Source organism: Pinus tabuliformis, chromosome 8 (assembly GCF_031772625.1).
Source record: "Pinus tabuliformis cultivar Carrire ecotype Pingquan chromosome 8, CPIR1, whole genome shotgun sequence".
Lineage (NCBI taxonomy): Eukaryota > Viridiplantae > Streptophyta > Pinopsida > Pinales > Pinaceae > Pinus > Pinus tabuliformis.
The window spans coordinates 119,165,458-119,182,964 of NC_142294.1; the positions used below are offsets into that span (position 1 = coordinate 119,165,458).

The 17,507-nt window shown below is 39.7% G+C and overlaps 1 protein-coding gene across 1 annotated transcript; it reads left to right on the plus strand.

The window, feature by feature from the left end:
• Positions 1 to 15,277: 15,277 nt before the first annotated feature.
• LOC149234412 (uncharacterized) lies at positions 15,278 to 17,084 on the plus strand. The gene is made up of 3 exons (XM_089368265.1): positions 15,278 to 15,994; positions 16,382 to 16,948; positions 17,040 to 17,084. The coding sequence occupies exons 1-3, from the start codon at positions 15,278 to 15,280 to the stop codon at positions 17,082 to 17,084; spliced, it is 1,329 nt and encodes a 442-aa protein (XP_089224391.1).
• Positions 17,085 to 17,507: the final 423 nt, after the last annotated feature.

Below are 17,507 nucleotides of genomic sequence, written 5' to 3' on the forward strand. Positions count from 1 at the left end.
AGTCCGGTTGAGTTATTTCGTTCACTGGTCATATCACCATTGGTCCTCCGTACCATCCATTTTTGGGTTAACGCTACCAATCCATTTCAGTGTTGCTGATATGTTCAAGAGAAGTCGTTCAGAGAATTCACTAACGCAGCTAATGCCTCATCCACTGCAATGTCTTAACACTCCATTCTTTCATGACCACCACCCTGAACCTTGTATCATTAGATCATTTTCACCTCCACAAAATCATTTCCTCCTTTCCATGTCGTAGATGTGGGATTCATTAAGGCCCTCCTATGACGGGTCACTTCTTGTCGACAACAACTCATTATCCAAGAAGTTGACTTAGGAACAACCCTTTCAGTAATTTGAAGCTAGCATGCCTCAAGGGCAATTTTCTCACTTCCGGCGACATGTTTACATCAATGGCCTTCGACTGAAAGATTTTGCATGGTGTTCGACATCGACTCATGTATTCACACCACGTGAATTGTACTGTAGTACCTTGAGGGTCATCATCATTGTCGGTGATTCCTCTCGCGCTTGTTAACAACTTGCATCATTGGCTGGTAATCAGGTGATGTCTTTCCATGTTCAACATCAGAACATCTTTTCACATGGATCGACTTGTACTTCGGGCGAAGATTGAATGAGTTTCAAGACCCTAGATCTAGTTTCATCCATTCGGGCTGCGATATATTTAGGAAAGTAAAGACGTCAAATGTACATCATAGCTTCACAAATAATCATCCAAACTAAGGGATGATGGCTCTACCAGAATCATCAGTCTACCACACAGACGATTGTCTGTCCTATGTACATGAAAATGAATTTATAAAGTTGAGCATGGGAATGCTCACCTCAGCTAGATCATGAAAATAGTATGAAGATAATGTATTGTATTGTATCTTATTACAGGTCACCTTCTAGTTTGAAAAACCTCGGATCCTCATGATAAAGCATTTCACCCAACATCAGAAGATTTATGACCTCATGCTTTAGGGGGAAACTGTTATAGACATATTTGGGCACTACAACCCCAATCACATATGTCAATAAACTAAGGGCTCTCAAATACCTAAAAGTGTTGTTTCATACCCTAAAGGATCAAGGTCAACTGATTACATCATTTCCCAGAAGTTCTCCTTGAAAAACTGCTTAGAACTGGTCAAAACTGGACCATACAGACTGCTCCATGCTGAGGGTGCGATGCATCTCACTTGCTACAAACAAAGGGTGTGATGCATACTGAAAAGCCCTTCTGTAGGGTGCTATGAGTGAGAGCAGACAAATGGAAGAAGCAATTTTCTAGGTGGAAACTCAAAGAATCTTCTAGAAACTGCTCGTATGACACTTGCCTCTCTGAATTCACCCAGGGATGAGTAAGAGATCATGAAATCTCCACGTGAAACCAAGAACTATCAGTGAAATGACACTAATCAAAATACCAGGAAGTGACTCACTGTCCTACAAACATCTATATATGGATCCCTCATCCTAGAGATCCAAGGGCTGGAATTTTGTAATTTGTAAGGAAGTGCTGTTGGTTTCTCTTTGAGACATTGTATTGTTGGGTGATCTTGCTTTTTATGAGGTGAAGAGGTCTTTCATGCTGGGAGGATGATGCTGGATCAGACAACTTGGTTGTAATCTTCTCTTCTACTACTTCTATCAATAAAGCTATTTGAGTTTTCCTCCATATACTTGTATATCTCTGAATATTGTATTTGTATATGCATTTGTATGGTTAATGTACATCTGATCCTATATTGTTTATGGTTATAGATCTCTATTCTTTGATGGTATTTTACTGCTTTGACTCTACAGGTGTTCTTTGAAGTGGGACAAGTGAGAAAGGAGTGGTGAAAGCTCTATCAAGGGAGAGAGGAAACAAGCAAGGAGACTAGCAAAATACTAAGGTTGGTACTCTCTGCTTCTCTCTCATCTATCTCCCATAAAGGAAAACACAAGTAACTTTGGTTTGTTTGTTGCTAAGATAGCTACTCGTCTTAGTGGGACTGGCAGCTTTGAACAGACACTATTTTCCTGATAACAATTAGGAAAAGGGGTTTTATTAGGGAAATGACGGGGGAATGAATTTTATGAAGGGGATTCTAGCACTTGATGTCCATGAGTCATTAAGCTGAGGGTCTCGTCCCACCAAAATTCAGAGAAATGCTCTGAGCCTCTTTGACTTGAAGGATTAAAAGTACTAGAACATGCTTGTGGATAGGAAATTAGTAAGGGGAAAATGAATGAGGGGGAGTTAATTAAATTAGCTTGTAAACCTTTTCTTTTTCTTCCATAGTTGATCATACATATTAGCACATATGTCTAAGCATGATGCATGTGTTGTGATCCAACCAACTTTGAACTTCAGCAACCTTTCTTCTACTTACCTAGTTCTTACCCTAACATGTTTTCTTCATTTCTTTGGGTGCATTTAGGCTAGCAAATCCTTATCTTTATCTTTTCTTTTATAAAACAAACTATCTATTTATAACCTTATATCATCCAAGGGCTCAGATTAAGCTTATGAGCTCCTTTTATTTTCTCTACCTATCTATGATCTACCAAGATTAAACTGTTTGGTCAGATTTTATTCTCTAACTATAAACATAAAATTCAAAGCATGAAATAACCAAGATTAAACAGTTTTATTACCATGGATTGTGGCATGAATAACAAGCTGCACAGAATAATTATTATGCATAAAAGTAAATAGTGGTGGCATTTAGACTTGCACACTTTCATGGTCTATTTTTCTTTTCTATCTAACCTAAAATTTTATTTTGCCTTATTTTTTAGGGCATCTACACTAACATTTTCTTTGATATGGACATATTTATCAAAATATTTTCCTAACATTTTTTATTCAATATTATTTTTTTCCACATCCTATCTTAACATTTTGTAAATATATTTTCATTTTTTGTCTAATTTATTCTAACTTATCAAAACCAAAAAATGCTACAACAGAGCACATCAAGAGGGATCTTCAATATTGTGTCAACAGTTGTTTCTTGGTACAACAGGTAACAAATATCAATTGCACTTAGTTCAGCATAGGCAGATTACATGTCTGCAAATCAAGCATCATGTGAGGCCAACTGGATGAGGAAGATTCTAGTTGGTTTGTTTGGTCAGTAGATGGATCCAACTATGATTTACTCTGATAATCAAATTTGTATCAAACTCTCTGAAAATCTATTTTTCCATGATCGGTCCAAGCATATTGATATTTGATATCATCTGTTATGAAACCAGCTCACAAAAATATAGAAAAGAGAGATCCAGGGCTTAGAATTCAGCCTCTTCGAGGGGGCAACCTCCTTTACATTACATAAATGAACAATTCTTGGATGATACAATTGACAAAACCTCCTTTCTATATATAGGAGTCTAAGGAGTCACAATATAATCCAGCCGACCTAACAATAATAATATAAAGCCACAAAAATAACAATAGAGGGATTCTATGGGGCACAGAAATAACAATATGGGGGTAATAGGGGCACAACAATATAAATAAGGGGTATAACTACAATAGTAATGGGGTAATCACTAGTATTATAGGGACCCAACATGCCCCTCTCCTTCAAAAAAGTGTTGTCCTCAACGCTTGAGTAGTTCTGGATACTTCTGCATAAAATTCTCATCCTCCCATGTGGAATCTTCAGCGGATAAGTTCTTCCACTTGATAAGATACTCTGAAATTGATCGATTTCGTAGCTGTCGAGTTCTTGTTTCTGTGACTGCTTCCGGTTCCAATATAATTTTTCCTTCCTCGTCAAGTTCTGGCAATATTGTTTGAATTGGGAGCTTGTCACCTATAACCTTCTTTAAACATGAAACATGGAAAACTGGGTGCAATCGAGAAGCTGCAGGAAGCTCCAATTTGTATGCCATAGTACCAATCTTTTGCAACACCTTGTACGGACCATAATACTTTGGTGATAATTTATTATCCTTCTTAGCTTGCTTTAGGGACATTTGCTTATATGGTTGTAGCCGTAGGAATACCCAATCACCTACATCAAAACTTCTTTCACTGCGATGTTGATCTGCCTGTTGTTTCATTCTATTTTGTGCCAACACGAGGTTATCCTTTAAGAGTTGGAGGACTTGTTGTTGATGTTCGATGTGATGTTCCACTGCCTGAACCTTAGAATTTTCTCTTAAATATGATGTGATGGATGGTGGTTGATACCCATAAAGTGCCATAAATGGGGTCATTTTTGTTGCTGTATGGAAGGAAGTGTTATACCACCATTCAGCCAGAGGCAACCATTTGACCCATTGTGTCTGTTTATCAGATACAAAGCAACGAAGATATCCTTCCAAACATTTGTTTACTATCTCAGTTTGCCCATCAGATTGAGGATGATAAGATGAGCTATGAGCTAACTGAGTACCAAGACAAGAAAATAATTCTGTCCAAAAATTTCCAGTGAAAATGGGATCTCTGTCACTTACAATAATCTTTGGGTTTCCATGTAGCTTTTGAACTGTTTCCATAAATGCAGTAGAAACTGTACTGGCTTTAAATGGATGTGATAATGCACAAAAGTGTGCATACTTGGTAAGTCTGTCAACTACCACCATGATGACACTCTTTCCCTCAGACTTGGGTAAACCTGTGATAAAATCCATTGAAACCTCCTCCCAACGTTGGCTTGGAATGGATAAAGGTTGTAATAGACCCGGTGTCTTAATTGTTTCAACTTTATTTTGCTGGCAAACCAAACATTCCGCCACAAACTTTTGAATATCTGATTTAAGGCCATCCCAAAAAAATTCCTTCTTAACCCTGTGGTAAGTTTTTAAAAATCCTGAGTGCCCTCCTAAGGGAGAAGTGTGCAATTCCATAAGAATCTTTTGTTTTAGCTGGGAATTCTTACAGAGGTATAAGCGATCTTTGTACCATAACGAATCATTTTGCCAGCTAAATGTATCAGAAGTACTGGAATCTTGTTGTAGCTTTCGAATAAGTGCCCACACTTCTTCGTCATTCTTCCATTCCTCCCTTGCTTCGTTTATCCAATCTGGTTGGATAATAGAAATGGCACACAACAATGCTTCCACATCCTCATCCTTTCTTGAGAGTGCATCTGCCACCACATTTTGCTTCCCTTTTTTGTAGATGATTTCAAAGTCATAACCCAACATCTTTGTGACCCACTTTTGTTGCTCTTCAGAGGATAATCTTTGTTCTAAAAAGTATTTAAGGCTATCATGATCCGTTTTTACCTTGAAGTGTCTTCCCATTAGGTAGGGTCGCCATTTCTTAAGTGCATGGAGTATTGCCAACATTTCCTTCTCATAAATAGCTTTGCTTAAAAACTTTCCCTTGATTGGACGACTTTCAAAAGCAATGGGTCTTTCATCTTGCATTAGAACAGCACCAATTCCATTTCCTGAAGCATCACATTCCACAATAAAGGTTTTTGTGAAGTCCGGTGTAGCTAAGACCGGTGCTTGGCACATTGCCTCTTTAAGATGTTCAAAGGCCTTTGTTGCTTCCAGAGTCCATGAAAATGAATCTTTCTTCAATAATGTTGTTAGAGGTGCTGCTATTCTCCCATAATTCTTAACAAACTTGCGATAATACCCTGTCAACCCAAGAAATCCTCGCAGATGCTTTATGGATGTGGGGATTTTCCATTCCTTAATGGCTTTAATTTTGCTAGGGTCTACCTTAACTCCTTCATGAGATACAATATGACCCAAATATTCCACCTCCTGGACTCCAAAGAAACATTTGGATCTTTTTGCATATAATTGTTTCTCCTCCAATAGTTGTAGCACCCTGTCAACATGTTCAACATGATCCTTCCAAGACTTGTTGTAGATTAGTATATCATCAAAAAATACTAACACAAATTTTCTAAGGAATGGTTTGAAAATTGAATTCATCAAACCTTGAAATGTTGAAGGTGCATTGGTAAGGCCAAAAGGCATGACCAAAAATTCATAATGACCCTCATGAGTTCTAAATGCCGTTTTTGGAATGTCTTCAATCTTCATTCTGATTTGATGATATCCCGAACGAAGATCCAACTTGGTGAAGTAAATTGATCCATGCAATTCATCCAGTAATTCATCAATAACAGGAATGGGGAACTTATCTTTAATAGTGAGCTTGTTGAGCTCCCTATAATCCGGACACATGCGCCATGATCCATCCTTCTTGTGCACCAATACTACTGGAGCTGAGAAAGAACTTTGACTGGTTGAATTATACCAGCCTCTAGCATTTCTGCAACCATACGTTCAATTTCACTTTTTTGGGCATAGGGATATCTGTACGGCCTGATGTTTGGAGGAACACTTCCTGGAATCAGATGAATAGCATGATCATGATCACGCATAGGTGGGAGACCTTTGGGAGTCTCAAATACCTTGGAATGATTGTCCAGGACTTTTTGGAGATCTGGAGAAATAGATGATTCCAATGTGGAAACATCTAGCGAACATAATTGTGCAATTACACCTCTTTGCTCCTTTTTAGAAGCTTTGTCATGCCATTAGAGCTGATTATCTTTCCTGGTTTCCCTGCAATACCCCTTAATTCAACTTCCTTTCCTTCCGTAGAAAATTTGATGAAAAGTTCTTGAAAATTAAAAGCTATTGTACCCAAGGATTGTAGCCATTGGACTCCTAGTACAACATCAGCACCTCCCATTGGAATGGAAAGCATTGGGCTAGTCAATACATATTCTCCCATGGATAGCTTGATATTATGGCACTTTCCAGAGCAATTTATTGTTCCTCCATTTGCAATCATCACTTGACACTCTGGTGCTGGATATAGGAAGCAATTCAATTCTTTTGCTACCCTACAATGAATAAAATTGTGGGTGCTTCCTGAATCAATCAACACTATTACCTTTTTCTTCTTGATTTGTCCTTCTATCTTGATGGTTTGAGGAGTGGTAATTCCCGCCAATGCATTACAAGATATGGTCGGATTTATTTGTTCTTCATCTAGGCTTTGTTCCTGGAGTATATCTTCTTCTTTTGACCTTTCTTGCTCCTTTTCTTCTTCCTCTTCACAATCTATGTAGAATAATTTCTTCTCAGCACACTTATGACCTTTAGTGTATTTGCTATCACAACTGTAACAAAGCCCTTTTGCTCTTTTTTCTTCCAATTGTTGTGGTGTCAACCTTATAGGTTGTGGAAGACTAGGGGCAACAACACTTCCGTCTTTATAGTTGTGAGTGGTATGCTTCCTGGTTGCCATAATTTTGCTTTCCATTTTTCTTGCTAACCTGAATGCCTTCTCTAATGAATCAGGTTCCCAAAGGCGAACATCATGTTGGATATTATCCTTTAAAGACCCTATGAACACATCAATCCTATGCTCCTCTGGAATATCTTTTACCCTTATGTTCAATTTTTGGAACTCCTCAATGTGCTCCATTACTGAACCCTTTTGTTTGAGACTTATCAATTGGCTAAAAAAAGTGTTGCTTTTTGTATCTTCATAATGTGCTATCAATTCTTCGTAAAAATTGCCCAAGTGATAAATTGTTTACGAGAGCAAAGCCATTGATACCATACAAACTGATTTGGTTCCAAATATACAGTTGCCATACGTACCTTTTGTGCGTTTTGCACATTATTGAGATCGAAGAATTGCTCCATCTGTAATATCCATGTGGCGGGATCCTTGCCATCAAACTTCCTCATATCGATTTTTGGAATATGGTGATTCTTTGATCCAACATTAGCGTCTATGGAATCATGATTAACATTTCTTTTGTTCTCATCATGAGTTTCCTTTACTACCTTTTCACCATTAGTGACCCTTTCTTGTAGCAACTTCTTCAATTCTTCCATGTCTGTCTTCAAATCTATCTTCAAATCTGCCATCGAATCCTCCATCTTAGCTTCCATGCCCTTTATCTTAGATTCCACGCCATTTATCTTAGATTCCATGCCACTTATCTTCGCTTCTGTTAGCTTTTGTGAGCGTGACATTTGTTGCACTTGTTCTTGTAATTTTGATATATCATGTAGCATTTCTTCCTCTTCTTCATGAGTCATGCTAGAGCTTTCAGGTTCCTTACTAGGTGTTTTCATTTTCTTTCCTCGGGGCATCAGTTACCGATAATAATGCTTTACTATGCCCTTTGAATTCTGTTAAACCAAGCTTACACAAAAACTTAAAAAAAACTACACAACTTTTTTCACTTTATAGAAGCCTGATATTGAATCTGATGTATCTCTGTAATTTCAGATCATCCAGTTCTGAAATTGCTACCTGTAGTAGCCTTCTGCGTCCTCTTTCCAATGCCACAAGTCTGAGCCAAATTGGATTCTCCAAGGAAGAGTTATGTAAAATCTCCCACAGTGACTTGCTTTTAGACTGGTTCAGTAGAGCGAACTTGTACGACGTGCCACGAGTCACTGTTTCAACCTTTGAATCTGAAACACACACACAAGAAACTACAGTCCGTCCTCTTTCTGTACCTTCTTACGAAATTTCAATCCAATCCTCAGAGAGAAAGTTATGACGATTTTCCCCAGGTCACCTGTTTTGAATGTAATTCAGGAGTCTGCAAAGAGACCAACTTCCTCAGATCATATCTCCGCAAATATCGCGCTAAAAGCTCTGAAATTCGGACCCAAGGTTCAGCGCGATTTCTTCTCAAATGGTTTTTTTTGCGACTTCTGAAACGTCACAGAAAAAAAGTTATAGCGAAAATTCCATGATGACCTGTTTGGAGCAGCGAAACCCTAGAATCCAAAGCTCTGATACCAAATGTTATGAAACCAGCTCACAAAAAGATAGAAAAGAGAGATCCACGCCTTAGAATTCAGCCTCTTCGAGGGGGCAACCTCCTTTACATTACATAAATGAACAATTCTTGGATGATACAATTGACAAAACCTCCTTTCTATATATAGGAGTCTAAGGAGTCACAATATAATCCAGCCGACCTAACAATAATAATATAAAGCCACAAAAATAACAATAGAGGGATTCTATGGGGCACAGAAATAACAATATGGGGGTAATAGGGGCACAACAATATAAATAAGGGGTATAACTACAATAGTAATGGGGTAATCACTAGTATTATAGGGACCCAACATCATCATCTTCGAGATTGTGTATTGAGGCAGATTATGTTGTTGGAGTATTCCCATAGAGGAGCAAGATGCTGAAATTTTGACAAAGGCATTGTCAAGACGTAAATTCGAGTTTCACAGAGATAAGATTGGGGCAGCTGATATGTTGGGTCCCTATAATACTAGTGATTACCCCATTACTATTGTAGTTATACCCCTTATTTATATTGTTGTGCCCCTATTACCCCCATATTGTTATTTCTGTGCCCCATAGAATCCCTCTATTGTTATTTTTGTGGCTTTATATTATTATTGTTAGGTCGGCTGGATTATATTGTGACTCCTTAGACTCCTATATATAGAAAGGAGGTTTTGTCATTTGTATCATCCAAGAATTGTTCATTTATGTAATGTAAGGAGGTTTCCCCCTCGAAGAGGCTGAATTCTAAGGCGTTGATCTATCTTTTCTATCTTTTCTTGAGCTGGTTTCATAACATTTGGTATCAGAGCTTTGGATTCTAGGGTTTCGCTGCTCCAAACAGGTCATCGTGGCATTTTCGCTATAATGCTTTTTCTGTGACGTTTCAGAAGTGGAAAAAAAAACCCATTTGAGAAGAAATCACGCTGAACCTTGGATCCAAATTTCAGAGCTTTTCGCGCGATATTTGCGGAGATATGATCTGAGGAAGTTGGTCTTTTTGCAGACTCCTGAATTACATTCAAAACAGGTGACCTGGGGAAAATCGTCATAACTTTCTCTCCGGGGATCGGATTGAAATTTCGTAAGAAGGTACAGAAAGAGGACGGACTGTAGTTTCTTGTGTGTGTGTTTCAGATTCAAAGGTTAAAACAGTGATGTGTGTTACGTCGTACAAGTTCGCTCTACTGAACTAGTCTAAAAGCAAGTCACTGTGGGAGATTTCACATAACTCTTCCTTGGAGAATCCAATTTGGCTCAGACTTGTGGCATTGGAAAGAGACGCAGAAGGCTACTACAGGTAGCAATTTTAGAATTGGATGATCTGAAATTACAGAGATACATCAGATTCAATATCAGGCTTCTATAAAGTGAAAAAAGGTGTGTAGTTTTTTTTTAAATTTTTGTGTAAGCTTGGTTTAACGGAATTCAAAGGGCATAGTAAAGCATTATTATCGGTAACTGATGCCCCGAGGAAAGAAAATGCAAACACCTAGTAAGGAACCTGAAAGCTCTAGCATGACTCATGAAGAAGAGGAAGAAATGCTACATGATATATCAAAATTACAAGAACAAGTGCAACAAATGTCACGCTCACAAAAGCTAACAGAGGCTAAGATAAGTGGCGTGGAATCTAAGATAAATGGCGTGGAATCTAAGATAAAGGGCATGGAAGCTAAGATGGATGATTTGAAGATAGATTTGAAGACAGACATGGAAGAATTGAAGAAGTTGCTACAAGAAATGGTCACTAATGGTGAAAAGGTAGTAAAGGAAACTCATGATGAGAACAAAAGAAATGTTAATCATGATTCCATAGATGCTAATGTTGGATCGAAGAATCACCATATTCCAAAAATCGATATGAGGAAGTTTGATGGCAAGGATCCCGCCACATGGATATTACAGATGGAGCAATTCTTCGATCTCAATAATGTGCAAAACACACAAAAGGTACGTATGGCAACTGTATATTTGGAACCAAATCAGTTTGTATGGTATCAATGGCTTTGCTCTCGTAAACAATTTATCACTTGGGCAATTTTTACGGAAGAATTGATAGCACATTATGAAGATACAAAAAGCAACACTTTTTTTAGCCAATTGATAAGTCTCAAACAAAAGGGTTCATAATGGAGCACATTGAGGAGTTCCAAAAATTGAACATAAGGGTAAAAGATATTCCAGAGGAGCATAGGATTGATGTGTTCATAGGGTCTTTAAAGGATAATATCCAACATGATGTTCGCCTTTGGGAACCTGATTCATTAGAGAAGGCATTCAGGTTAGCAAGAAAAATGGAAAGCAAAATTATGGCAACCAGGAAGCATACCACTCACAACTATAAAGACGGAAGTGTTGTTGCCCCTAGTCTTCCACAACCTATAAGGTTGACACCACAACAATTGGAAGAAAAAAGAGCAAAAGGGCTTTGTTACAATTGTGATAGCAAATACACTAAAGGTCATAAGTGTGCTGAGAAGAAATTATTCTACATAGATTGTGAAGAGGAAGAAGAAAAGGAGCAAGAAAGGTCAAAAGAAGAAGATATACTCCAGGAACAAAGCCTAGATGAAGAACAAATAAATCCGACCATATCTTGTAATGCATTGGCGGGAATTACCACTCCTCAAACCATCAAGATAGAAGGACAAATCAAGAAGAAAAAGGTAATAGTGTTGATTGATTCAGGAAGCACCCACAATTTTATTCATTGTAGGGTAGCAAAAGAATTGAATTGCTTCCTATATCCAGCACCAGAGTGTCAAGTGATGATTGCAAATGGAGGAACAATAAATTGCTCTGAAAAGTGCCATAATATCAAGCTATCCATGGGAGAATATGTATTGACTAGCCCAATGCTTTCCATTCCAATGGGAGGTGCTGATGTTGTACTAGGAGTCCAATGGCTACAATCCTTGGGTACAATAGCTTTTAATTTTCAAGAACTTTTCATCAAATTTTCTACGGAAGGAAAGGAAGTTGAATTAAGGGGTATTGCAGGGAAACCAGGAAAGATAATCAGCTCTAATGGCATGACAAAGCTTCTAAAAAAGGAGCAAAGAGGTGTAATTGCACAATTATGTTCGCTAGATGTTTCCACATTGGAATCATCTATTTCTCCAGATCTCCAAAAAGTCCTGGACAATCATTCCAAGGTATTTGAGACTCCAAAAGGTCTCCCACCTATGCGTGATCATGATCATGCTATTCATCTGATTCCAGGAAGTGTTCCTCCAAACATCAGGCCGTACAGATATCCCTATGTCCAAAAGAGTGAAATTGAACGTATGGTTGCAGAAATGCTAGAGGCTGGTATAATTCAACCAAGTCAAAGTTCTTTCTCAGCTCCAGTAGTATTGGTGCACAAGAAGGATGGATCATGGCGCATGTGTCCGGATTATAGGGAGCTCAACAAGCTCACTATTAAAGATAAGTTCCCCATTCCTGTTATTGATGAATTACTGGATGAATTGCATGGATCAATTTACTTCACCAAGTTGGATCTTCGTTCGGGATATCATCAAATCAGAATGAAGATTGAAGACATTCCGAAAACGACATTTAGAACTCATGAGGGTCATTATGAATTTTTGGTCATGCCTTTTGGCCTTACCAATGCACCTTCAACATTTCAAGGTTTGATGAATTCAATTTTCAAACCATTCCTTAGAAAATTTGTGTTAGTATTTTTTGATGATATACTAATCTACAACAAGTCTTGGAAGGATCATGTTGAACATGTTGACAGGGTGCTACAACTATTGGAGGAGAAACAATTATATGCAAAAAGATCCAAATGTTTCTTTGGAGTCCAGGAGGTGGAATATTTGGGTCATATTGTATCTCATGAAGGAGTTAAGGTAGACCCTAGCAAAATTAAAGCCATTAAGGAATGGAAAATCCCCACATCCATAAAGCATCTGCGAGGATTTCTTGGGTTGACAGGGTATTATCGCAAGTTTGTTAAGAATTATGGGAGAATAGCAGCACCTCTAACAACATTATTGAAGAAAGATTCATTTTCATGGACTTCGGAAGCAACAAAGGCCTTTGAACATCTTAAAGAGGCAATGTGCCAAGCACCAGTCTTAGCTACACCGGACTTCACAAAAACCTTTATTGTGGAATGTGATGCTTCAGGAAATGGAATTGGTGCTGTTCTAATGCAAGATGAAAGACCCATTGCTTTTGAAAGTCGTCCAATCAAGGGAAAGTTTTTAAGCAAAGCTATTTATGAGAAGGAAATGTTGGCAATACTCCATGCACTTAAGAAATGGCGACCCTACCTAATGGGAAGACACTTCAAGGTAAAAATGGATCATGATAGCCTTAAATACTTTTTAGAACAAAGATTATCCTCTGAAGAGCAACAAAAGTGGGTCACAAAGATGTTGGGTTATGACTTTGAAATCATCTACAAAAAAGGGAAGCAAAATGTGGTGGCAGATGCACTCTCAAGAAAGGATGAGGATGTGGAAGCATTGTTGTGTGCCATTTCTATTATCCAACCAGATTGGATAAACGAAGCAAGGGAGGAATGGAAGAATGACGAAGAAGTGTGGGCACTTATTCGAAAGCTACAACAAGATTCCAGTACTTCTGATACATTTAGCTGGCAAAATGATTCGTTATGGTACAAAGATCGCTTATACCTCTGTAAGAATTCCCAGCTAAAACAAAATATTCTTATGGAATTGCACACTTCTCCCTTAGGAGGGCACTCAGGATTTTTAAAAACTTACCACAGGGTTAAGAAGGAATTTTTTTGGGATCATAGCTGTGGAGCGAGGCGAATGGAACAACACGGGTTTCCTTAGGGTTTTGACAGTACCCTGCAGGCGGCAGGCCTGTTGAGCCAGAGACCTGCGGTAAACACTGGTGAAGCAGAGCGCTGGTGGACGGAACCATAAGGGCCGGAACAATGTTTCCCCCCCAGGGGGAGGGCCAAGAGCCTCCCCCCTCTCCGGACGCGAGAGCACGACAAACGGCAGATGGGGACAAACCGAATGAAGTCAGCGAAGGTACCAGGCACAACAATCAGCAGAGGGATAAAGAATCTGAGACAGAGAACAGAAATAAAGCAAGTTCCTCAACTTGCAAACCTGTTGCCACTAATCGACCAAAGGTGTTCTTCCCAAGTGAAAGAATCAACGCCCGAATACAGTACATGCGGGATCATGCATTGATCGGCAAGTTTATAGGGATTTGGCCTACAGAACGAGCTCTGAGGGCTTGGATCAGCACTGTTTGGCATCCAAAAGGGGACATATCTCTGCATTTAGGAGCAAAGGGCTTCTTCACTGCTGTTTTCAACTGTCTAGAAGATCGAACCAGAATCCTGGAAGGAGGGCCATATTTTTTTAATTCGGCAGGCCTATTTCTCAAAGGCTGGGTGGAAAGATTCAACCCAGACAAGGAGGATTTGAGTTGCGCGCCAGTATGGATAAGGCTTTACTCTTTGCCTTGGGAATACTGGGAGGAAACTTCACTGCAGGAGATTGGCAACGCTATTGGCGAATTTGTAAGGGTAGCAGAGGAAACAAGACTTCGCAAGCAGATTTCATACGCCCGGATATGTGTTTACATGGATCTCAAACAACCATTGCCAGATACGGTAAGCTTCTTTCACGAAGACTCTGAATGGGTTCAAGTCATAGACTATGAACAGGTTCCCTTTCGATGTAGGAAATGCCATGAAATAGGACACCTGTATAGAGACTGCCCACTAAATAAGCCACCCTCTATGCCGGACAAATCCAGCAATCATTCTCCTGATGGATTCACAAAGGTTGTCAATCGAAGAAGAGGAAACAAAAAGCCCACCAACAATCCCAAGGCAAACCCTAGCAATAAGGCAACATCTAGCAATAGATTCGAAGTTCTGAACAAAACAGATGAGAAAGGTTCGGACGAGGAACAGGAGAAAGACGAAGCAGTCCAGCAACAACAACCGGGGGAAACATCAATGCAAGGAGGGAAAAATATCATCCATCAAGAGCACCTGAAAGAGCCTCATAATAACATGTCAAAGCCAACTGAAAAAATGGATATGGAGTACTCTCAACTAAGTGGAAAAGCTTCGACAGAAACAGAGGATATTCTTCAATCGCCCCAAGTGATGGACGAGGACCTGGAGACCCTGGATATCGGGGAGCTGGATATCCCAGGTCTGGAACAAGCATGTCGTACAAAGAACTTCGAAAAAATCCCGGAACAACAGGTGGACAATCTAGTAGCAGTATTAAGCAAGGCACAGAAAAAATATTCTCTAGGGGTACAGATTGGCAGTCCATGGGACGGCAAGTTCATAACCAAGGACAGCAAAAAAAGGGGACGGAAAACCACCCTAGAAAGAACAATCAAGATAGGAGAGATTCTGGTGGAGTCAGGGCGATATGCCAAACTGACTAAGTACTTCAATGTACACCCCAACCTTTCTCAATGAAGTTAATCTCTTGGAATATTAGAGGGCTTAACGGCCCCAGGAAAGGAAGAATCCTAAAAAACATGTTGAAGCAAGAAAAACCCAGTATTCTCTTTCTACAAGAGACGAAGTGTAACTCCACAGTTCTGGAAAGAATAGCTGCGAAGGCCTGGCCAGGAGGGCTCGTCACAGCAGTAGACGCACACGACGCTTCTGGGGGCTTAGCCATTCTTTGGGATGCCCGGAAAATCCACCTCAGCAACATTCAAGCTAATAAGAACTTCATCCAAGCCACATTCCATCTCTCAGGTACGAATGCTCATGGACTGCTAACTAATGTGTATTTCCCACAGGAAACAGCTCAAAAAAACCAACTTCTGAACACATTGTCGGAACTCAATAGAGACAGACCTCTTCCTCTATGGATCTCTGGAGGAGATTATAACTTGATAGCCAGTATGGACGAAAAAAGAGGAGGCAGAAGCAACTCAAATAATGATGACGGTCTTCTAAAGAACTTCATAAACAGCAACTGGCTAATGGACGTCCCAACCAGCAACGGAATCTTCACCTGGACAAATAAGAGAGCAGGAGCGCAACAAATAGCATCGCGCCTTGATCGGTTCCTCATCTCAGATAACGCAACTCATGTAGGTGGAGAATTTACAGCTTCCATTATCCCATGCTCTGGATCAGATCATTGGCCCATAGAACTCCAATGGAACAGGCCTGGTCAAAACCTCAAACGCCCCTTTCGTTTTGAGGAATTTTGGCTTTCTCATCCAGATTTTGAAAAGATGGTCAGATCATGCTGGACAAATTTCAATACAACCGAGGGTACAAGAATGGCCAGGTTCCAACAAAAACTTAAAAATCTCAAAAAGGCCATCAAAAATTGGAACCACAAGACATTTGGTAACATCTTTGCAGATCAGGCCCAACTCCATACTGAAATGAAGAAAATACAACAATCAATTATCACTGGCGGGCGAACAGAGGAACTCTCCAAACAGGAACAAGATATAGAATCAAAAATCTTAGAAAGAGCTAAGCAGGAGGAAATCCTATGGCGGCAGAAATCCCGAATAAGATGGCTCAAAGAAGGGGAAAAAAATACAAAATTCTTTCACAAAACCACAGTCCAAAGAAGAATGATGAATCAAATTACTCATGTTACTAATGAGCAGGGAGAGAAGATTGAAACACATGAGGGCATAGAAAAGGAATTCACCAACCATTTCACAAAAGCCTACCAAGAGCCCGAAATCAATCGAATGCCAGCTATCAACCGACTCACTAGGAACATACCCAAGGTCATAACGGAGGAGCACAACAGTTTACTGATCCAACCTATCACTATGCAGGAAGTTGAAGAGGCGGTTAAACAGATGAAAGAAGGAAAAGCGCCCGGACCGGACGGTTTCACAGCAAACTTCTTCCACAAATTCTGGGACCTGATAAATAACGAAGTATGGCAGGTGGTCGAGGAGTCCAGAGAGCTCAGGTGGATGTATCCAGGACTAAATGCTACTTTCATTGCTCTAGTCCCTAAGGGAGAAGATTCCAACAAACCGGACAAATACAGGCCTATTGCACTCTGTAACATGATATACAAAATTATTTCAAAGGTCATTGCTAACAGGCTCAAACCGCTTCTTCCCCTCATCATCTCGCCTGAGCAATCTGGCTATGTTGAAGGACGCCAAATTACAGATGGAATTATTCTCACTCATGAGCTAATTCACTCTCTAAAAGTAACAAAAAAACCAGGTATGCTGCTTAAACTAGATCTCTCCAAAGCTTTTGACAGCTTAAGTTGGGTATACATTCACAAAATTCTAACAGCTTTTGGCTTTGCTCCCGCCTGGATTAGATGGATCTACAGTTTAATATCCTCTGCTTTCTTCTCAGTTTTAATTAATGGCATCCCCTCAGCCACTTTTCGCCCCTCTAGAGGCATAAGGCAGGGAGATCCCTTATCCCCCTTCCTTTTCGTTATCATGGCGGAGGGCTTGGGTAGAAGCATCACAGCAGCCAAGACCAATAGAAAGCTAAGAGGTCTCTCATTTCACAACTCCCCGGTCCATACCCACCAGCAATTTGTAGATGACAACATGCTTTTTGCCCATCCCTCGGTCCAAGAAGCTCGTTTCATAAAAACCCTTCTTTCCACTTTCTCTGATGCATCCGGCGCCCTCATCAATCAAGTCAAATCCCAAATTTATTTCTTCAACACCCCTGTCACCACTCAAAGAGCAATTGAGCGCATTCTGGGTTTCACCTCCGCCTCCTTGCCATCCAAGTATCTAGGTG